The sequence below is a fragment of the Acomys minous genome (assembly GCF_964271855.1).
Source record: "Acomys minous genome assembly, chromosome: 8".
NCBI classification, from domain to species: domain Eukaryota; kingdom Metazoa; phylum Chordata; class Mammalia; order Rodentia; family Muridae; genus Acomys; species Acomys minous.
The window spans coordinates 108069672-108092492 of record NC_140489.1 but is presented as its reverse complement, the minus strand read 5'-3'; the positions used below and the strand labels follow the sequence as shown (position 1 = coordinate 108092492).

At 43.4% G+C, this 22821-nt stretch overlaps 1 protein-coding gene across 1 annotated transcript in view; it reads left to right on the top strand.

Moving 5' to 3' along the window:
• Positions 1–4025: 4025 nt before the first annotated feature.
• LOC311603422 (tetratricopeptide repeat protein 27-like) overlaps positions 4026–22821 on the top strand; it is a gene marked incomplete at both ends in the record, with an annotated part of 29488 nt that continues 10692 nt past the window's right edge. The window contains 2 exons of the mRNA XM_084792409.1: positions 4026–4034; positions 6202–6429. Coding sequence (XP_084648535.1) covers positions 4026–4034; positions 6202–6429 — 237 coding nt within the window. The remainder of the gene's footprint in view (positions 4035–6201; positions 6430–22821) is intronic.

Genomic DNA, 22821 nt, shown 5'->3' with positions numbered 1-22821 from the left:
AATCTCCTGGCAAAGACCTAACTCTCTGTTATTCACTCTACATTTCCAAGTTTTATTTGTCTCATTTTTCCTCTGTTGTCCTGGATTCTTGACCTCCCTTTGTAATATTCCAAGATAGTCCTAGCCACTAAAAGTTCCTGTAACCCCATGGGGGACGTCCTGGGGCATCTATTTGTTGGCTATTTCTCAGCCGCAAGGGGGAGCCAGATCTCAACAGTGAGAGCCTTGACTGTAGACACCTGAAGCCTGGATGGGGATGAATTCTGCTGCCTTTGATAGATCAAAACTTGTGGCATCTTAAGTCTAAGGCTGTTTAGACACCTTCCTTGTGTTCGTTGGGTCTCACCACCAAAGGGTTCCCAGCACCCGCAGAGTTCCTTATACTGTTTCTTGCAAACACCGGGGGAGGGTGCAACCAAAGCCCTCTGCTCACTGGTCTCTAAGTGGATGTGGCATTTGTTCTAGTCCCAAGGAGTCTGTCTATCTGGCGTTGTCTTTCTCTCATGAATACTGTTTGGAAAACAGCTTCTCCCTTGCCCAGAATACCTGAAGCCCCCACTTGTTTGTGTGTACTGAGTCTGATTACTTATTTATGAGTGGTTAGGTTCCAAAACAAGACATTTAGTATTATTTCTGAAATCAAAAGACATCAGAAAAGTGAAAATGGTCCAGTCCAGACTCTTCCTTTCCTACACCATTACCCAGCCTTTTTGTTATTGTTTTTTTGGTTGTTTTTTGTTTGTTTGTTTGTTTGTTTTGGGGGGAGGGTGGGAGACAGGATTTCTCTGTGTAGCTTTGGCTGTCCTGGGCTGGCTTTGTAGACTCTGCTGACCTAAAACACAAAGATCTACTTGCCTCTGCTTCCCTGAGTGCTGGGCTACAGGAATGCGACATCATGTCCCTGCTTCCATTACCTATCCTTAAGAGAGATGTCACAAGTACTTTAAGCTTTGTTAACCTCTATGCTATTGGCCAGAGACCACATTAGGGTCTAGGCCTTTTAGCTGTAGAACCCACCCTCATGATGCCTGTAAAGGAGTTTCTATGTATCTCCAGGCTTGCTTGCTTTATGCAAATAGTAGATGCTTGGAATCCTTTTGGGAAAAAGGTGTTTCCTGGAGCTAGGACTTGTATAACTATGGGAAAGTTACGTTAGACGTTAGAATCAGAGGATCGGGGACGAGGTCTTCCAGCAGTCTGTGTGAGGCACGGACACAGGTGAGCCAGTCAGACACTGAAGGGGAATCTGAGAGGCCAGGCACTGCAGCCATTGAGACAAGACCGTGAAGGGAAGCTTAAACGAGGTTTGTGGGAATCTCTGGGAGCTTTGCAGCTAGTGGCCCTGTGAGCTCAATGGGAGATTCTCCCAGAGAGCATGGAGCTGCCTCACAGCTGGAAAGATCAGCCACACACACAAGGCAAGGGACACCTGAGGTCCCCCAGCTGCTCTGAGTCTTGCGTGGCACTGTATTTGCCCATAACTTCTGTGTCTTAATGACTTTGCATGCTGGCATGCCATGGCTGTGGGTTCACTCTGCCTTGCAGTTCCCCAGCATATTCCCCTCTGCTGGAGATTCTGACCTGGAAACAAGCAAAGGGGAGTTTAGGAAGCCTCCTTTCTAGGTTAAGCACATTGACATGACACCAATGCCCTTTGGTTTAGCCCTTTGACTTAGGAGTTTGGTTGTCTGGAAGACAGCAAACTATTGGCAGATACTTTATGCATTATCTTACATAGTTAAAGAAGAATTCTAATAAAGGGAAACTTAAAAACATTTACTTTTCTAGCAGAGCTTAGAGCATATAAATTGAGCATTTATTTCACAAGCCTTGTGTCTTAATGACTTGGCATTGAAGGCACCACCACGCCCGGCACAATAAGAGCCCTTTTCAAGTATGCTTTTCTCTCACGTGAACCATGTTTCTCAAAGCCAGGATAAGGGAGCAACCCCTGGGTCCTCTGGGTGACAGAGCTGGGGCGGGTGAGTAGGTTGCATGTGATCAATTATCTCTCTGGTCAGAGTGTTGGATTCTGTACTCCACATTGCATGAGGAATTTCTGGTATCTCAGTTTCACTTAGTTCTTGGCCACATTTGAGTCCATGTTTCATCCTGTAGTTGAGCACATTACTTAGAACTGTCCCCAGCTGTTTGAGTTAGCATTGTGAGTCAAAACTCTTCTAGGGACTCTCAATTCAGCCTGATTTCAATTATGACCGCATTTGTCTCTGGTTTAACACCTTTAGGGTCTTTTTGATCCCACGGTTTTCACTCTATAAGTTATAATTTTTCAGTGCCTTTTATGTGTGAGTTTATACGTCTAGAGGCCATGACCTATGGATAGACTAGTGCAGGTATCAGCCATAGCATCCTAAGGTGAGGCACTGTCGATCTTGGATAGAGGACTGCCGCCTCTGCTGGTAAAGGACACAAAAGAAGTTGGGGAGTTTCTGTCCCTTGACTAATCCAAAAGTTCTTGAGCCTGGTCTCTAAAGATTATTGGCCTCTTCTGCTCGTGGCTGTGGTGAGGTAACTGGTACTCGGCTTAAGTCTCCTGCATTTCCTGCTGCTAAATATAGGTCTGCCCAAAACATAGTGGCTCAGACCCACTTAAGTCTCTTCTTAACTTGTCTCCCATGTGCTTCTGTGGGACAGGAATTTAGGGAGGGCTTGGCTGGGCTTTGGGGTTTCTCAGCAGTTACAATTAGGTGGTGGTGCAGTGGGTGCTTCATGGGGCTTAGGACACGCCTACCAACACAAGTACTCCACACTTAGCATAGCTTGAGACCAGCTGGATTCTTTGTCCTCATGTCAAGGCTTCTCTGTGTGGTTTCTCCCCATGAATTACTGAGGGACAATGACACTGCTTACATGGCAGCATAGGGCGCAAGCCAGCATCCAGGAAAAGCTTACAACTTTGAAAGTCTCTCCGTGTTATTTTTTCCAGAGTCCCAAGCCCACCCACAGCACTTGCTGTGTAGCTAAAAGTCTACTGAGAAAATACAAATAAAAGGAAACATATATGATTAGCTCCAACTTTTCCACAGAACTGATGAGCCGGAGTCTGCCCTACCTGGGCTTCAGCAGTCCTGAGGGAGGCTCCACCCTAACAAGGACAGCACACTCTGAGGTCACCAGAAGCTCTCTGGTTCTTTGCCTCAAGGAGTGCAAACACCCAGGGCTGTTTCCTTTCCTTCAGCTGTCTAAGTGAATTTGGAAGCAGCTGACCTATCTCTCACTTGGGTTCCTTCATGGCACCCTGTCACTCAGGACACAAAACCCTGCACTTGTAGGTGCTTTAGTCTCAGGCACCAAGAAGGAAATTCTACAATTCTTTCTTCACTGAGCATCATGGCCAGTGTTTATTCATGAATGTGGCATCTTCCAACTCAGCAAGTAGATTCAGTCCCAGATCTCCAGGGGACAGAGCATGTAGTCACAGCTGTACTGAGTGACTGTGATGTTTATCACAGCCCACAGAGTCCATGGTGACAGATAGAACAGAAAGGAATTTTAAGTGAGTCAGCTTTGGAATTTGTGGAATAGTGTGCTACAAAGTTTAAACACCATCCTGTCAAGAGAAATGCTTTGAACCACATTGTAAGCTTATGTCACCAAAGATGGTGTGGCCACTATTGTATGAAGTTTTAGTTAAATGTTTGTCTTTATGTGTCACATAATTTTCTCAGATATAATAATATCCATTATATTATTTGCAAATACTTACATTCGAAAGCATTAAATCATATATTTCATGTTTGTTTTGGCTTTGGGGGACTCATAATTATTTTCCCTTGCAAACTGTTTAATAGATTGACTTCATGTCCTGAGTAGGCTCGACGGTCTGCTTTACCTGTATTAAATCACAAATGCAGAAGTGCCAGCATCCAAAGACATTTTGAGAAATGCACCCTGTATTTCAAAGAGTTCACAAAGATTGGACAACTTACAGATACATCTAACTTAAACTGCATCTCGTATACAGACTTTCAGATGGCCACTTTTTCAGAAACAGAATGGTAAACATGGGTGAGGTAAATTGAGGATGCCCAGAGTAATAATCACAGAATTACATGATCATGTGGCCTTGCATTATGGACATCTAGGTATGATACTCATACTTAATTAAGCCTTGTATTGAAGGTGATCTGTAAGTTAGTCTTTAAGCTGACTGCCTGGAACCACGTGTACCTGGCGATGGTGTTACCAAGCAGGACAGAAGTCACAGGCAAAGAGAACTTGGTTAAGTTCTGGTCCTTGGCAGCTGTTGTATTGTTACACGTTTGACAGCCATGGTTAGGTAGACAGGTGTGAGCAGCAACAAGTCACACCTGCTAGAGTGGTGTTTCCAGCTGAAGCCTGGGGATCAGGTCCCCTGGCTCTGCAGCTCTGTGAAGGTGTCAGGATTCCTTAGGCTTTGACAGTTCCAGATCCAGGCCTTGAGCTTACAACTAGGACTCTGAGATTATCAGTTCTAAAGGACTGACAGCTTTCTGGAGCCTGTTCAGTGCCTAGTGTCTGTTCTTTCTCCTCTGCCTCTTGACAACCTGGCTTCTACCTCTGCTCTCTGTCCTTTCTACTTCCATTGGCTCCTGTTACTGCGCTGAGCTCTCTTGAACCGTTTATCTCCCTCTTCTGATGGGCAGCCCTAGCCATCTTGCTGCTTTGATGTCTTGGCCTCATGAGTGGTTGAGCTCTGCCTCCTCAGGTGTCAGGCAGTTCCCTTTCCTGGTGCGTTTGTAGCTCACCCTGCTGACTGTTGGGCTGTTGCTGTCACAGTCCTCTGCTCTCCCTGTCACTGCTGCTGCCTGTAGCCCCCACACTGCTGGAAGCAACCAAGAAGGGACCACTAAAGAAAAACCTTTGGGTGTGTCTGTGTGTGAGAGAAAGAGAGAGAGAGAGAGAGAGAGAGAGAGAGAGAGAGAGAGAGAGGGACGGACGGAAGGACAGACAGATGACAGACAGAAAATGTGGAGCAGACACACAGGGTATCTCTTAGGCTGCTCACTAAATGAGGCTATACAACCTACTTATATAGACAGAGAAGGTGCTTGGACCAATCACAGTACACCTCACATACACATGAAGGCTTTTGTTTGCACTGGTCACAGACCCCATGCTGGAGAAGGGCCCCCATCTGGCCTTGGTGGAAATGGTTACAGTGATTGCCAAGCCTTATGAAAACAAAAGGTCCTGGCTGAGGCTATACTTCTGGAGGAAGAGCAGTGAGTGTTGTCCAATTGTCTCAAGGTGTCTGTGGAATGTTCCAGCGAGAGAGTTCAGTTTTATAGATTACTCCCTTCCTCCATCTGAGCTTATTTTCAGTGAAATGGACATCAGGAGTGAGTGCCATAAGAGCTTAAGGAAATTGTTGTTGACACTACTAGTGACATCAGCAAACTTTCCAGAACTTAGCACCTGTCCAGGGGAGGAGGCGGGAGAGATGACCCCTCTTTCACCCTGTAGGTGAGGTGTGGCTTGGTTAAGAGGTAGATTTTTAGCAACATGTTTTAAATTACATCTCCTCTTTTAAATAAAAGTTCAACAACTTAAATACAGATCTCCTAAAAACCAACAAAAGTGTCTTCCTGTGGTGGGACAAGGTGAGGTAAAGACACTTCTCTACAATTAAGCTCAGTTATTTAGGATGTTAAGATGGTCTTAGGTCTAGTTTTAAGTTGTTAGAGAAGAGATATAATAGATACTGATTTACATTCAAAAATTTAGACTCACAAAGATAGGAAATATATTTTCTTCAAGGTTGCCAAATACAATTAGCCAAAACACTATGAATGTAACATTAATATAATTCCTGATTGTTTCGTGGTTCTCCTCCTATAGTTTATTGTATATATGTGTACTAATATAAATATATATGTAAAAATATTTTTTTTTAAAGATACTTCTCTAAGAGCAACAGTGGGGCCCAGCAAGCAGGAAATGACCAGGATTGGTGGAGGGACGGCCTGCAGGTGGGAGCAACACAGAGCCTTGGGGATTCCAGGGCCTTAGTGTAGGCCCTGCCTCCCCTGGTTCCTTTTCTCTTGTGCCACACTTGTTTTTTTCTTGGGCCTCTCTCAGGCAGCCTGTGCTCCTGAGCAAGTAACTGTAAATACACAGACTATGAGATAAAGGTTGAACGTGTGCTAAAAATAGCAGGTAGTTACAATTAAGTGATTTTGCTCTTTTTGTTGTTCCCAGGCAGAAGAAATCCTTAGGCGAGAACTGGAGAAAAAGGAAACGCCAAGTTTATACTGTTTGCTCGGAGATGTCCTACAAGACCACTCCTGCTACGACAAGGCCTGGGAGCTGTCACGACATCGCAGCGCACGTGCCCAGCGCTCCAAAGCCCTCCTCCATCTTCGGAACAAGGAGTTTCGGGAATGCGTGGAGTGCTTTGAACGCTCAGTGAAGATTAATCCCATGCAGGTAGGACCTCGGAAAGCCTCTGGTCCTTGGCTTGGGGTTTTCTTTCCATAAATACCGTAACACGTAGGATGGCTTCTGATTAGTTAAGGAGGAAATGTCTACATGTATACACATGCAAATAAATCAAAACATTTAAAATACATTTCTCTCTCTCTCTCTCTCTCTCTCTCTCTCTCTCTCTCTCTCTCTCTCTCTCTCTCTCTCTGTGTGTGTGTGTGTGTGTGTGTGTGTGTGTGTGTGTGTGTGTGTGTGTGTATGTGTGTGTGTGTGTGTGTGTGTCTAAGGAATCTACTTCTACGGATTCAGTCATTCTGGACATTTCTTTCCTCTTCCTCTGCCTCCTCTTTTTGTTTGGTTGTTGTTGTTGTTGTTTTGTTTTGTTTTGTGTTTTTCCAGATAGTGTCTCACTCTGTACCTCTGACTGTCCTGGAACTAGCTCTGTAGACCAGACTGGCCTCCAACTCACAGAGCTCCACCTGTCCCTGCTCCCCGAATGCTGGTATTAAAAGCATATGCCGCCGCCACCCAGAAACATTACTTATTTTTAAAAGTCATAGAATATTCAGCTTTTTAAAGTAAATGTGTGTGTGTCCCTCTGTGAGTTTATAGATACTACATGCATTCAGTATCCTCAGAGACCAGAGGAGGATGTCCAATCCTCTGGGCCTGGAGTTACAGGAGATTGTGAGCCACCAGATGTGGGTGCTGGGACGCAAAGAGGGTCCTGGGTCGTCTGCAGAGGTAGTAAGTACTCTTTTGTTTTTGTTTTGTTTTTTGAGACAGGGTTTCTCTGTGTTTCTTGGCTGTCCCAGACTCCCTTTGTTCAACCAGACTACCCTCAAACTGTGTCTGTGAGTGCATGTGGAGGGCAGAGAACAACTTCAGGTGTCAGTCATCAGGAACAGCCCACCTTGTTTTTTGGGAGGATCTCTCAGTGTCTCTCACTGATGCAGAGCTCCCTATCTAGGCTGTGTTGAGTGCATCTCTCACTGATGCAGAGCTCCCTATCGAGGCTGTGTTGAGTGCATTGAGTCTGAGGACCCTGCTGTCTGATCCCCAGTGCTGGGATTAGGGAGGCCTGCTGCCACTTGGGCCTTTGTACATCATGCGGGCCACCAAACTCAGGCCACTGTGCTTGAACATTGTACTGAGGGAGCCATCTCTCCAGCTCCGTTTAAACAACTTTATAAGATTTGAAAAATTAATGCAGAAGGGAACTAGATCCTTACATTCATGGTAGGTTTGTAGGAGAGGACCTAGTTTTAAAGGGAGATTACCTTTGTGGTGCATAATGCTAATCAGTTGACTTTATTAGACTGTCTTTTCTCTCTCTGTCAGACTTTCTAATGCCTTCTCATTCCATCCGTCATAGTTCCCACACATGTGCACTGACCTGAATACTTCATCTGATGGAGACTAAGTTGCCCCTACCCCTTGCCTGTTACAGAGGATGCTGCACTGAAAAAGTGTGCATGAACAGTGGCTTCAGGAAATGTCTTTGCTCAGACAAGGGTGGCCAATTCTTTGGTTCCTGAGGGTCTCACTGGATGGAGAAGATCTGTCTTACACCGCACATTAGATCCACAAGCAATACTGAAAGCTCATGAGAAAAGAATCTGTACAGTTTTATAATACTGGCTATTACTGATAAGCAGGAGGCCCTCACAAAGGAACCCTGATCATGTGTGGCCCCTACAGAGGGTCCTTTAAGATCATTGAGCAGGCCCTAAGTTTGTGATTGCTAATAAAGAAAATGAACACATCCAAGTAACAACATTTGTTGATTAAAAAATCATAAATGTAATATTTGATTATAAAGGTAACATAAGACCAGTTGGGTATTTGACACTGCATTTTAAAACTGATGTGTCAGTATCTGGTGTGATGGGAGCAGTTGCAATTCTTAGTGATCTCTCAGAGTGCTAGCAACTAGCTTGGCTCTGGTTTTACTCTCAGTGTGCTTTGCTGAGCGTAGCTGCTCATGAGAGTTGGCTCAGCAGTTAGGAACACTTTGCTCTGGCCGAGGACTGCAGTTTGGAACTCCAGCTCCAGGAAATCTGATACTTTCTTCCCAGCTGCTCAGGCACCAGGCACACACATGGTGTACATACATTCAGGCAGGCAAACACTCCTACATATGAAGTAAATAAATCTAAAAAGAAAAAAATTTAAATAGTTGCTCACAAACATAGGTGCTGCCAAAAAGTGATGACATGAAAAAAGCATGTTTGTCTCCATGAAGATAGGACCTAAGCTGGGCGTGGTTACACACACTTGTGATCCCAGCACTCAGGGAGACAGAGGCAGGCAGATCTCTGTGAGTTCAAGGCCAACCTGGTCTACAAAGTGAGTCCAGGTCAGTCAAGGCTACACACAGAGAAACTCTGTCTCGAAAAACAACAACAAGAAGAAGACAAACACCTAGAAAATAGTCTGTAAAAGACACATGATCACAGTTTTTCTTTAAGTTGAATGTTAGACTGCAGCTTTATGCATTCCATTTGTAAGTTGGCAGGTAGTATAGATTTATGCCAATTGAAAATTGAGTCATGATTATGCCAAAATACCACTTTCTTTTTCTTTTCTTATATTCTTTTTTTAAAAATATATTTTATTAATTTATTCATATTCCATCTCAATTGTTATCCTATCCCTTGTAGCTTCCCATTCCTCCCTCTCTCCCATTTTCCCCTTACTCCCCTCCCCTATGACTGTGACTGAGGGGGACCTCCTCCCCCTGTAAATGCTCATATGGTATCAAGTCTCTTCTTGGTAGCCTGCTATCCTTCCTCTGAGTGTCGCCAGGCCTCCCCATCCAGGGGACGTGGTCAAATATGGGGCACCAGAGTTCGTGTGAAAGTCAGACCCCACTCTCCACTCAACTGTGGAGAATGTCTTGTCCATTGGGTAGGTCTGGATAGGGGTTCAAAGTTTATGGCCTGTATTGTCCTTGGCTGGTGCCATAGTTTGGGCAGGACCCTTGGGCCCAGATCTGCCCATCATAATGTTCTATTTGTAGGTTTCTAGGACCCTTTGGATCCTTCTATTTCCCAACTCTCCTTTGCTTCTCTCAAAATACCATTTTCATGGAAATTCTGAAGCTGGTTTCTAAACTCTGTGTCAGATTGTGAAGCAAGGTTATGTTTTCGTTTATAGGAGGTTAAAAATACAAATGTAGGGGCTGGAAAGAAAGCTCAGCGAAGGTGTCAAGATGCAGAGGATTGCTTGCCTTGCTCTGAGTTTGCTATAATCGCAGCTTGATACATTGGTTTTTACCTCGAAGAAACACATGCTTATTTAAGTCCAGGGGTAATCCACTAAATATGCTAAGGCTATAAGCCGGATTTTGTCATCAAGTTCTGGCATAACTTTTGTTTGTAACTGCAAGCTACAGGATGACATGTTGAAAATCATTAAGTCTTTTTGATATTTGACCTGCTTTTAGCTTTCATATCCCTGGAAAGTAAGCATATTACCATGGTTAGCCTGGATGTCAGTTTTCTTCTTTGTTTCTTTCTTTATTTTTCTTTCTTTCTTTCTTTCTCTCTCTCTCTCTCTCTCTCTCTCTCTCTCTCTCTCTCTCTCTCTTTCTCCTCTTCTTCCTCCTCTTCCTCCTCCGCCTCTTCCTTTTCTTCTTCTTCTTCTTCTTCTTCTTCTTCTTCTTCTTCTTCTTCTTCTTCTTCTTCTTCTTTGAGCCTGGACAGTTCCTGTAATTGATGATGATTTAATATCTTGTCCCTTATGAATATCACAGTATTGATAAGCTTGAATTATACCCACTATTTATTTATTTATTTATTTTGCAGTGTTCTGCTGCATGCATACCTGCAGACCAGAGAGAGCATCAGATCACACTGTAGATGGGCTGTGAGCCACTGTGTGATTTCTGGGAATTAAACTTAGGACCTCCAGCAGAGCAGTCAGTACTCTTAACCTCTGAGCCATCTCTCTAGCCCTGATATCCATTTTTAATACTTTGGCCATACATTTTCTTGATGTTCTGTGCAGTGGTACTTCATGGAACATGAGATTTGGGGCAGTAATTGCATCACCTTTCCTTAATTTTATGAGACTTTTATTTTTACCTTCCATTTCCAGGGCACCCCAAGCAATTAATTAGATATGCTGACAGTAAACAAAGAAAATCATTTAACATAATTTCTACTGTTTCATATACATTTCTTTAGCTGTGCCTTTTAATGGCACTGAAGAAGTCATCTCCTTAGTGACATTGTATTCCTCATTTGGTACAAATGTTAAGGAACCATATTTGTGTCATGAGTGTTGCCATCCACCAAAGAGGAAGAATACGTATACACTTTCTTTGTTGCAATGCAACTTGGTGAGCTACAAAACCTACACTCAGGAATCATGTAGCCAAGCTCCAAACACATCATTAAAAATATCATAATGTTGTAAGTATTTGACTTTTGTGTTGGGCCACATTTATAGCCATCCTGGAGCCTGTACAGGTCATGGCTGCTGGTTGGACACTCCTGACTTATAACTGGCCGCTGATATTTACAGTACTGTCATGAGCCAGGTCCTTCTTTGGTCAGCTGGTGTTAAAACCCAGATGATCTGACTGTGGAGCCAACAGTTTGTTTGCTTTTTTATAATTGTTGTTGGTTTTTGTTGAGATGTAGGGCCTGGAAAGATATCTCAGCAGTTAAGAGCACTGACTGCTCTTCCAGAGGACCTGAGTTAAATTCCTAGCATCCACATCACAGCATCACAACTGTCTGCAACTCCAAGATCTGACACCTTCATACAGACATACATGCCAGCAAAATACCAGTGAACACAAAATAAAAACAAATAATAAAAAATGCATATGTAACATGTACTTTGCTGTTTGTGAATATGCAATTCATTAAGATGAACTAGGTTGATACTGTTGGGCAACTGGTCTCCACAACCTTTCCATCTTGTGAAAGTGAAACTCTTACAGCCTTTAGCCTTTCGTCCTCATTCCCTTCTTCCAGCCTCTGACAGCCATATCTGCTGTCCTTCTCATGGACGCAGCTACCTGCATCATAACAGCAGAGTCATACAGTGGTGGTCTCTCTTATGTGTGAGTTTTGGTCTGCACATGTGTAAGCACACCACAGGTGTGTAGTACCCACAGAGACCAGAAGAGGCCTTTGGATTCTCGGGCACTGTAGTTATGGACATTTGTGAGCAGCCCTTGGTTACTGGGAATCTCATCCTGTCATCTCCAGGAGCTGCCAGTGCTCTTAACCTTTAGGCCATCTTTCCAGCCCTCAGTATTTGTCTTTGGTGACTGGCTTATTTCACCTAGTGTAGTGTCCTCAGGGCTCATCCATGCTACAGTAGATATGAGAACTTCTTCCTTTTGAGACTGGATATTATTTCATTGTGTCACAGTCTCTTTGCCTGCTTATTGGGTGGTTATCTGCATTGTTCCCACCTCTTGCCTTTACAGATAGTGCTGAAATGCTATGAAAATAGGTGTGCAAGAAAAGTAGGCCTAGTGGTCTTTTACACTGAAGAAAAAAAAACAAAAAATAAGAAATAAAAAAATTTTTTTTTAAACCCAAAGAAAAAAAACAACCCCAAACCAAATAATGCTTTTTAAAAATTAGCTTTCAAATCAGGATTCATTATAGCATTTTAAAATAAAATTTAAGCAGTTTATGTGTGTGGCAAGTTGAGCTAATTGTTTGCTTTTCTCACTTTGGATAATGAATGCAACTAGTATCCTCCAAAACCAGTGACAGGTAGCAGTCTAGAGAATAGAACATCCTCGTACAGCGAATCTACTGAAGCTAATGGGGATTACTTGGCAGAAAAGGCTCTTAACATACAGCTTTGGAGTTGGTTTTCACTGGCAGCTGGCCCAGCTCAGTGATCCTAACTAAATGTGATTACATAACTTTTGGTGATAAGTTTGGTTTTGATAATGGGGAAGTGAGGGTATATGCTATTAGCTTCTGAAAGAGAGCAACACCAGAGATGGTGTGTGTGTGTGTGTGTGTGTGTGTGTGTGTGTGTGCCATACCCATAATGCACAGTGTAGCCATCTATGCTAACATCTATACTAACTTTTCCAGCCTGCTATGTGGGTAGCACTATGGTTGAAAATCCATGCCCTAACACAAATCACTCTTTCCTCCTCTCACATAAGAGAATATGATGGGCTTGTCTCTGAGAGACAAGATGTACTTGAATGGCTAAAGCAAAGGAGGGCCTGACAGCAGGTGCAGCAGCCCAAGCAGAGCCTGGGAATGAAAGCTCAGTGTGGGCTGAAGGGATGCAAGAGCTGGCCAACAGGCTCATTCTTCAGAGTGGGAAGAAGCAAGGCTGTGACAGTGGGAATGCTGGATTGGACCAGGCTGTCGGCTGTCTTACGTGTGAGGCTAGACTGGTTGTCTTTTCTAGGTTGTTAGGGAACCACTGACGTTGATTTATGCTGTGCTTTGTCCTCAGTGCAAGAATGGGGTGTGTGCAGAAGGAGCCCAGGACCATTGTTCTGTCCGCACTGGCTATGAGAGGGGGCACTGGGTAGTAACAAGCTGCATTGCCCAGGGCAGCTCTTGGTATGGGAGGGACACCAGAGCACAAGGATGACATGGGGGAAGTCTCAGGGAAGACTTGACAGGCTTGATGGCCTTGTTATACAATTTAGAACTAATTACTGAGACAAAGAAATGACAGTTGCTCAAGGCGGAGTCACAGTACCAACAGATATCATATGAGGATGCTTTGCAGCCTGCCATATGTCTTCAATTCAGGCAGACTGAAGCAAATGCCAAACTATGCAGGCATTTGGTGCTTTGGGTGTCTAGAACTGTTATGAGCTACAACTCAAACACTGTAGACTTAGTAACTTGTGACGCAGGGTTGTGTGTCTCTGAAGAAAGCGCTGTCATTGCACTGTGCTGTCTCCTTTAAGTGCCACAAGAAAAAGAAGCTAGAATTTAAAAAAAAAATGCTGACCACCATTTTCATATCTGTCCAAAAGATTAGGTTTAATGTGAAATCTAGGTAAATGGAGAGAGGCATCTGCAGAGCATTGGTACAAAAATTGACGCTCCCCAAGACCAGCAGCAGGAACGGCAAAGAGGAGAGAAGAGAGGAGGACCGGTGGTAGGGAGAACTGAGCAGGCGGTGAATGGATGGGTAAAGGAAACCAACCACTGGTTGAACAACTAGCTAGAGGATCTAGTTGTTGAGTAGGGTTGAGGAGTGGAGGAAAAAATATATTCGGAGACTCAGGCATACTCGGCACAAGCTGAAAGTCTTAAAGCTCAAGACAACTTTTCTTCTGACTGTCTCCACCTCTGTCTCATTTGCTGTCTGTCTAACTCCCTGCTTCTTGCTCGTTTACCTGTGCACTAGCTTTCTGTCTACCTATCATCTATCTATCTATCTATCTATCTATCTATCTATCTATCTATCATCTATCTATCTATCTATCTATGTATCTATCTATCTATCTATCTATCTATCTATCTATCTATCATCGATCTGTCTAGTTTGCTGTTACCCATCTTTCTATCTCCTTGCTTGTTTGTTCTCCATCTACCTATCTGTCTTCCTGCTGGTACCCACCCATCTCACTCTAGCTCTCTCTCTCTCTCACATGTCTGCTACTTGCTTGCCTTTTTTTCCCCCGATGCCCCTTCTGTCCTTCTCTCTTGCTGTTCCTCCCCTCACTCTAGCTTACTCTCATGTCTGTTACTTGTTTGCCCCTGTCTTCTATCTAACTAACTAATTAAATAGCTTCCTGCTTTGCTTGCTGTCTGTTTGTCCAACTAACTAACTAATTAACTAACTCCATGGGCCAACCCCAGTACTTTATTGAAATGAAGTTCAATTCTTTTCATTATAGATTACATTATGATTGTAATCTATAATGAAAAGATATTTTCTTTACAATCAATATTTTTCTTTTACAATCAATAGAGCCTTTGTGAAAATCAATAGTGCAAGAGAACAATCTAACAAAGAAATACACACAGTTCTGTATAACCTACAATAATGCATACAGCAAAAATCAATTAATTTCCAGACAATCGTCAGCACAACCTGCTCATTATCCTTTAAACGATACACAGGAAAGCTTAATCATAAATTTCCTCAAGCTAAAGCCAATGTGTTTACAAAGATGGTCATAGCAACATAGCTTGAGCTAAATGTTCTCTAAAGAAAAAACTTGACCTATTTCTAGTCCCAGACCAACAGGTGTGCTATCCAAGCCTAGGCTAGCTGCCAAGGGGTCCTCTATTGTAAAATATCTGTAAAGCATGACGTTCCAAGCCCACTTTCTATTGCTCTCAAAGCAGATTCTAAGGAAACTTTTCTATAGCTAACAGTATTTATCCAGGTGCTGCTATGTGAAGGTCCTGACTTTCTTACATGCAGTTTCTGCTTGGGTGCTCACAGTCAGAACAAATAGCTCTATCGTTGTCTCAAGCCTTTGGCCAGATGCCCTCTTTCAACATTCTCTATGGGAAAAAGTTTTCCCTGTATGAATTTCCTGAGGGCTGAGAAATAAAGAGGAAAAAAAAACAGGTTTAGGAGAAATAGCAGATTTCTAAAAAACATTACTCCTGGACGATATGTAATATTTGGGGCACAGTGGTGATCAGCCGGAGATCTTTGAAACTTTGTCAAGCAAAGCCTCAACAGCTGTTCTGGATGTCTAGAGATCATGCTGGACAGTCGGAGGCCTCTGGAACTTTGTCAAGCAGAGCCTCTATGACTTATCCTCATGTGTGTGACAAAAAAATAGCACCACTTGCTTTATGTCAGGGTTGGGCTGAACAGTAACATGCTGTTTATGGTGCATTTCTTGGAGAGCTGGAAGACACACACGATTTGCTTCAGTGCTTTTGAGATTGCTAGCCACCATCCACCCACACCCACTGTCTTGTTTGTTCATTTGGTTTTCCATGATACTCAAGACACTAATAAAACATAATCTTGGACTTCTCTGACTTGAGGGCACTAACAGCTGAAGAAAGCAGGGGAGACATCTAACCAATTCTTCAAGGCAGGATTTGCTGACATACAGACCAATTTAAAATGTGAGTTCTTATTTCTGTTGTTAGTCATTTTCCTGTTGTCCTGACTTTTATACAAGAAGTAAAAATGAATTTCCCTGGTATCCAACCAGTCTGTGTAGCACGGAAAGAGGAAAATGGTCCTTCCCGTCAAGTGTTCCAACCCAGCTCAACACGCGCTTTTCCTTCTCTTTATTATATTGCGCTGCCTTTTGAAAAGCTTCCTTTCTCCTTAACTCTTCTCCCTGGTTAATGGACGACTCGCTTTTGTAAGGTCATGTGACGCTACTACAGTATGAACTCAAGGCTCAGATACTCAAGATGACCGGCGAGGCCAGTAGTGTCCCTGCTGGGTGGGTGGGGAGGTTACTGCTGATGGGATGCAGGAAGTAGTTGTTGAATGCATGATGGAAGCACAGGGATGGTTGGAGGGAGCTGGTTTCTCAGGTGGAGAAAGAGCTTGAGGAAAAGCTTGGATTCCGGAGTTTACATGGCTGTTCCAGTACGTGCTTGCTATTTGGGTGGCCCATCCAAGCAGTGTTTGTTTTCAATTCTGTAAGAATTAAAATTGCTTCAATTAATTAAAATCTTAAAGATTTATTCCATTTTGGGTTCAGGGAGTTAAGGGGAATGAGGGAAGGAAAACAGACAACCTCACAACTGCCTATAACCCCACTTCAGCAGATCAATGCTCTCCTCTGGCCTCTGTCAGCACCTGCACTCGTGTGCACAGAGCTATACTCAGATACACATATACAGAGCCTAAAAAATTAAAATAAATCTTAAAAAAAGAAAAAAAAGGCTATATCCAAATGGAACTTGTACCTGTGAGTGGTAAATTTTGTTTTGTTTCTTGTCATTCTTTAACACTTCGCTTTTTATGTTTGACAAATGAAAAAAATTTTGTTTCAATAGATTAATTTCTGTAATAGTTTAGTTTTTTGACCTACTGATGCATTCTGGACAAAAAGTATTAGATATTGGATGTCATAGTGCTGTTTGTAAGTGCTGTTATAAATTCATGTAAGCTAATCAAACATTGAAGATGAAGATACTTGTTTTAGAGGACACAAATTATATAAAATAAGATGCAATTTTGCATTATGTATTATTTCCCAGTAAGTAGCTTCCGTGTTGTTATTAATAGTAGTGGTGGTGATAATTTGAGATACTGTCTCACTCTGTAGCCCCAAAATGGCCCAGAATTCAGTCCTCTTGCCTCAGCTTCCTGAGTCCTGGAATGATGCTTGATAATTATACTTGAACTTAATTATATCTGGCAATAATACCATTTTTGAATATGGGCTTTTTAGTATACTGATCTTTAAGTCTCCTACTAACATGATAAAAACCAACATCTGGCAATTAGTTAATAGACAGGCTTTTACAGATCATGTATTTTACATTGCTTTTGTGTTCTTTGTCTCCTTGAGAGGGTTATTATTTGGATAGAATGTTGTGTGGTCTCCTGACTAAACACTATTGAGTTCCTGCCATGAACCAGATGCAGATGTGGATGCATTGCACAGTGCCAACCCATGAGCAGAAGCAGAGAGTTTGTGCTGGAAAATGACAAAGGGAGAACCACTCCAGGCCCGGATTTAAGGTTACCTAACTTTATGGCTAGAGGACTTTATTGTAATAGATTTTGTGTAATTGACCAATATGTCACAAATGGTACTGTCCCAAGTTTAACTAAAGAATGAAGGTCACAGGTGAGTATTAGTGACCTTAGCAGTAAGCAGGAGCAGGACTAGGCTGATGTTTGTTACAAAGGAAAAAAATCTAACTTTACTCTTATATTGGCAGGATTGAAGGAAGCCTTGGGATCAGTGTGTGTGTGTGTGTGTGTGTGTGTGTGTGTGTGTGTGTGTCTGTGTGTGTGTCTGTGTGTCTGTGTGTGTAGTACAGGAGATTGAACCCTGGTGCTGGCACATGCTAACTATACATTATACCTCTGAGTGACATCACCAGACCCAGACCCATATTTTTCCCTTCATAAGATTTTTTAATTAATTTATTCAGAGTACATCTCAATTGTTATCCTATCCCTTGTATCCTCCTGTTCCTCACTCCCTCTCACATTCACCCTATTCCCCTGCCCTATGTCTGTGAGCGAGGGAGACCGCCTCTCCCACTAAATGGTCATAGGCTATCAAGTCTCATCTTGGTAGCCTGCTTATTCTTTATCTGAGTGCCACCAGGCCTCCCCACCAGAGGGAAGTGCAGACCCAGACTCTTCAAATAGCCACAGGAGGATCAGGAGGAAGGAAAACCCCCCTCTTGCAGGGCAGGTGATGTGGTTTGGGATGTTGCATCTGAGGTGATGGTGCTGTGTTCAAGAAAAGAGAGCTGATGGTCCCCAGAGCAAAAAGCCTGAGTGAAGGCCCATTGTGAGGTACTGAGAGATGCAAAAGATGATGTGAAGATGCAGACTTGCAATTCTTTGGTTTCGGTATGCTAAATGGAGAGGGAAAAGGTATGAGTCACACACAAAAAGTGGTAGAATAGATGGGCAGTGCGCCGCCCAGGGGTGAATGAGGCTGTGATGATCAGAAAAGGCCTGAGGGAGAGGTAGGTATTGATGTGGCTGTAAAGAGGGCGTTAGATTTGGACAGAAGTGAAAACTGGGGACATGTATTCTGGGAACAAGAGCCTGCATATGCAAACAGCAGTCATTTAGAAAGCAGAGATTCTTGGTGACTGTAGAGTTTGACCTTATTTTATTCTGTCCTAATGGTAATACAGGAACTAGTATTGCATGTGACCTGGTTCCAGGTACTGTTTTGTAAGCACTCTGGGGTGTCATTAGCCAGCAGCACAGTCACCAAGGTCCTTAATGGTTTTACCCCTTCATAGGAGAAGAAACAGAAATGTTAGTAGTGTGTACCAGCTCCAGAGCTCTTAACTTCCCAGCTTACCCCTGTGGAGATCATGACAGGACACAATGCCATATTGGCCAAGGCCAAGTTGTAGAGAGCCCGAATACCTCAAGCTGTCAGCTTAGAACTCTTTTCCCTTCAAAAACAGAATGAAGTTGTTAGGTTGATTTTCAGGATCCATCCAGCAGACCTTCCTGCCAGCCTGACCATTGTAGCACGGTGCTCTGTGGCTTTAACCATCCTAAGGCCCAGGCCACACTCACCCTTCATTTACGGGGCAAATGTGCGCTGCCTATGTAGTGTTTTGTTGTTATTGTTGTTTTGAGACAGACTGTCATTACATAGCCTAGGTTGGCTTTGAGGCTGTCATTCTTCTGCCTCAGCCTACCTAATACTGGGCTTATGGGCATGTGACACTATGCCTGACTCATTTTAGTTCTTGAAAGGATAAAATATTTCTATTTGAAATGTAATTTGATAGTTTCTGGATAAAGTTGTATTACTTGTAATAGAAGATTCAAGGAGGTTGGTGCTCACACACATTTCAAGGGTGGAATATGTGAATAATATGCACAGAAAAAAAAAAGATATTCTCTCCCCCTCCCTCCTTACCTCCTTTTCTTCTTCTGCCCCTCCTCTTATATTGGTAAGCAATGGGGAAAAAAACTCCTAAATTTTAACTTGTAGAACTGCCAAGAGCCTTGAGCCCTGCAATAGCATCCAGGCTGACTGAGACTAAGTACAGTGGTGAGGGCAAAACTTCGCTGCCTGACCTAGTTCTGAGTCTTAGGGCCCCCAAGTATCATGGCACAGGCCAGTCTATTCTGTGCTTGCATAGGGTGGAGATTCCAGTCCACTGCTGGGAAAACAGAGGCAGCATATGTGTGGGGCTCGCACACTTCTGGTCCACAGTCAGCCCTCTATTATAAACACAGGACTTAGGGTATCAAGTCTCTTTTTGGTAGCCTGCTATCATTCCTCTGAGTGCCTATGAGCATATACAGGGGAGGAGGTCCCCCTCAGTCACAATCATAGGGGAGGGGAGTACGGGGAGAATGCGAGGGAGGGAGGAATGAGAGGATAGAAGGGATGGAATAACAATTAAGATGCAATAGGAATAAATTAATAAAATATATTTTTAAAAAACACAGGACTTTTCTCTCCTGCCTACTGCAGTGCACAAGCAATGGTAGCAGATTACTGTTGCCCATTATCCCAGCCCAATAGGATGATAAACCTAGCAAGAGAGTCTCAGAAGCATATGACATGAACACACTGAGTTTTCTAGAAAGAGTGGGCAAATAACAGACAGCTGTAACCAGACGCAAACAAGGAGGGAAACAGTATTCAACAGCCGTAGCCCAGAGTGATGGGAGAACGGAGGAAGCTGTCCATTCAGGGAGGCTGAGACGGACAGGTGATGCTCCTGCACCCACAGTGAGGAGAGCCTGAGACTGCTGTGCACATATTTAAGGAGTGAGCGCGACGCATCCTCAGGAAAAGCCGCCACCAAAAAGTGGTTGCGGTGATCTCGGATTTGGCCCAGGGTGCTTCGTGTTTGTTGAACTACGTCCAACAGCTGTTTGCACTGGTTCCGTGGGACTGAAGGAAGGAAGCAGAAGGCAGAGAATGGAGAATGGGCTGGATTAGGGCTGGGTTGTGGTGAAGATCGATGAGCAGCAATTAATTGGCTTGAAGGGACTCAGCAGAAAAGTGTGAACCTTGGATTTTCATGTGGAGACCCCCACCCACCCTTAGGAAGAAGGAAATCTGAGCAGCAAGTCAGAACACCGGCCAGGTGGTGGTGGCTCACGTGTTTAACCCCAGCACAGGCAGAGGCAGGTGCATCTCTGAATTCAAGGCCAGCCTAATCTGCAGAGCAGGAAGGAGTTCCGGGACAGCCAGGGCCACACAGAGAAACCCTGTCTTGAAAAAACAGAGCAAAACGGAAAATTGTGATATGCAAGCAGGGAGTATCTCTCCCTGTTTCCTTGCTGTTGTAAATGTTACCTTTGCAGATATAAAAGTGATTTCACCCATCCCCCAGCGAGCTCCGTGCGCCCCTCAGTGGTTGCTTTCCGTCTCAGGTGTTGAAGTTGGCAAGTACCGTAGTGCACCCCAGGAACTAGTAATCGCGGAGCTCTGCGTGAGCTGTTTTCTCTCTAGGCCATGATTTCCTATTGGCTTCTTTTTTTTTTTTTTTTTTTTTTTTTTTGAATGAGCTCCCCTTTCAGCTCTTCAAGCCTGCCCTGATTCTGAATAGTTTGTATGACCAGTGTATTTATCCCACCACTAGATGGCACCAGTGCACCTCTGAGCCCCAGCACCTCTGGGGCGTCTCAGAGCCTTGGAGTTATAGCCCGATTTACCCCCACTCCACCTTAAGGCTCAGGACCAAGACTCAGAGGTGGAGTATTGCAGCTGAAGCCACACAGGCGCTCAGAGCTCCAGAGTCAGCCACATCTCACTTCGTTTGCGTTCTGTGTGGCTCTGGGAGGGAAATTGTAAGGAAGTCACGTTCCCAGCCACTTGTATTCTCTCTCTCTCTCTCTCTCTCTCTCTCTCTCTCTCTCTCTCTCTCTCTCTCTCTCTCTCTCTCTCTCTCTCTCTCTCTCCTCCCTCCCTCCCTCCCTCTCTCTCTCTCTCTCTCTCTCTCTCTCTCCCCCTCCCCCTCCCCCTCCCCCTCCCCCTCCCCCTCTCCCTCCCCCCTCCCCCTCCTCCTGCCCCTCCCCCTCTTCCTCTCCCTTTTCTTTCTTTCTTTCTTTCTTTCTTTCTTTCTTTCTTTCTTTCTTTCTTTCTTTCTTAATAATTTAAACATTTAAGCAATCATTTATATAAGGCAGTAGTTCATCCAAAATAAGCAGTCGTTCTGCTTTTGTGTCTGCACTGGCGCCCACAAACTGGACTCATGCTTTTACTTAGAAAGGTGGGCGCACCCACAGACCCTCACTGAGGCTCTCGACTGTGCTAGGGGGCAGGAGGAGAATTCTGTATGTCATTAAAGGTCTCTTATTCTACCTGTGTCCTTAGTATGCTTAAGGTGAGCTGTCATTCCGGGGGCTGCTCCTGCCTTCCTGAGGCACGGCCCCTTAGCAAGGTCTTTGGATTAACTCTAAAGGGAGGAGACAACAGCACGTGTCTGCGCAGAGGTGATACTGAAAGACCTGGACACACATCAGATTTAAAAGACTTAGTAGGAAGAGGATGGATAGAAAATAGCTCAAGCATTTTATATATTAAAACATGTTGAAGCAGTCTCATTTTAGGTATCTAGATTTAAATATTATAAAATAAACTAAAAAAAATGTACCGCCAGAACATGCAAGGAAGCTATAATCTTACCCACCTGACAGCTCTTGGAGCTTAAAGAACTAACTCAACTGTATTTTAAGGACTCATGTGAAAGCTTTGAGGGTTCTTGATTTCTTAAATGCATTCCTTTGGGGTATAGGGGAGTGGGGGTGTGTTTTCACATGCATGTGTGACTAACTCAACTTGCAGGAGCCGATTTTTTCCCTTTCATCTTTCAGTGCAGTCTCCTGTCACTGCTGCTCTGAGTATTTCAGGCTAGCTAGCTTACAAGCTTCCAGGCTGTGCCTCTCAGGAATGCTAGTCTATCGACATGGGCCACCACATATGGCTTCTTTTTTTCTTTTTTCTTTTCTTTCTTTGACATGGTTTCTGGCCATCAAACTCAGGTCAGGTTGTCAGGCTTGTGGGACAAGGGCTGTTACTTGCTGAGCCGTCTCACTGGCCCCATCGGTCATTATTGATAATGGTAGTTTAAGTAATAATTTAAACATAAAGTAAAAGAGATGCCAAGGATTGTCCATAGTTCCTTAAATCTAACACCCTGAATTGAGAAATAAAAAATAAAGAGGATGTAGTGAGTAGGCTGTAAGTTTAAAAATGAGAGCTTTGTGAGTCCAAGGGACAGGATGCTTAAAGGCCTCTCCTTTCATGGTTACCTGGTATTGATCTTAGGATTCTGTTCCATGCAAATTACTAAAACAATGCAAAAAATAACCAAAGGTAAAGGATACCAGAACCATATTAATACTTTATATTAGATTAAGTCATATATCTAAATTTTCATAACATTTTAATATGCTGAGTATAAAACATTAGCTAGTTTTAAAATTTAAAAGTAAATAATAAACTTCATCTGACTAGTGTGGGTGAGAGCTCTGTTGTAAGTGCTATTATTTGCAGTATTTGCTAAGCTTTTCTGAGGGATTTAAAACTAAGGTTTTTCATTTGTATCTTGACTTCACACCACCTCCTTTTTATATCAACATGTAAGGAAGAATATGTGTTTTATCTATCTATCTATCTGTTGAGGCCCAGGCAGAAGTTTGCAGTGTTCTTAATTTAGTCTTAATGAGATAATCCTCCTTCCAAGTGACTTAGAATTCATTGTCTCTAACTTGCTATCTTGGAAGGGACCCCTGAATTTTGTACCATTTTGTATAGAAAAAAAA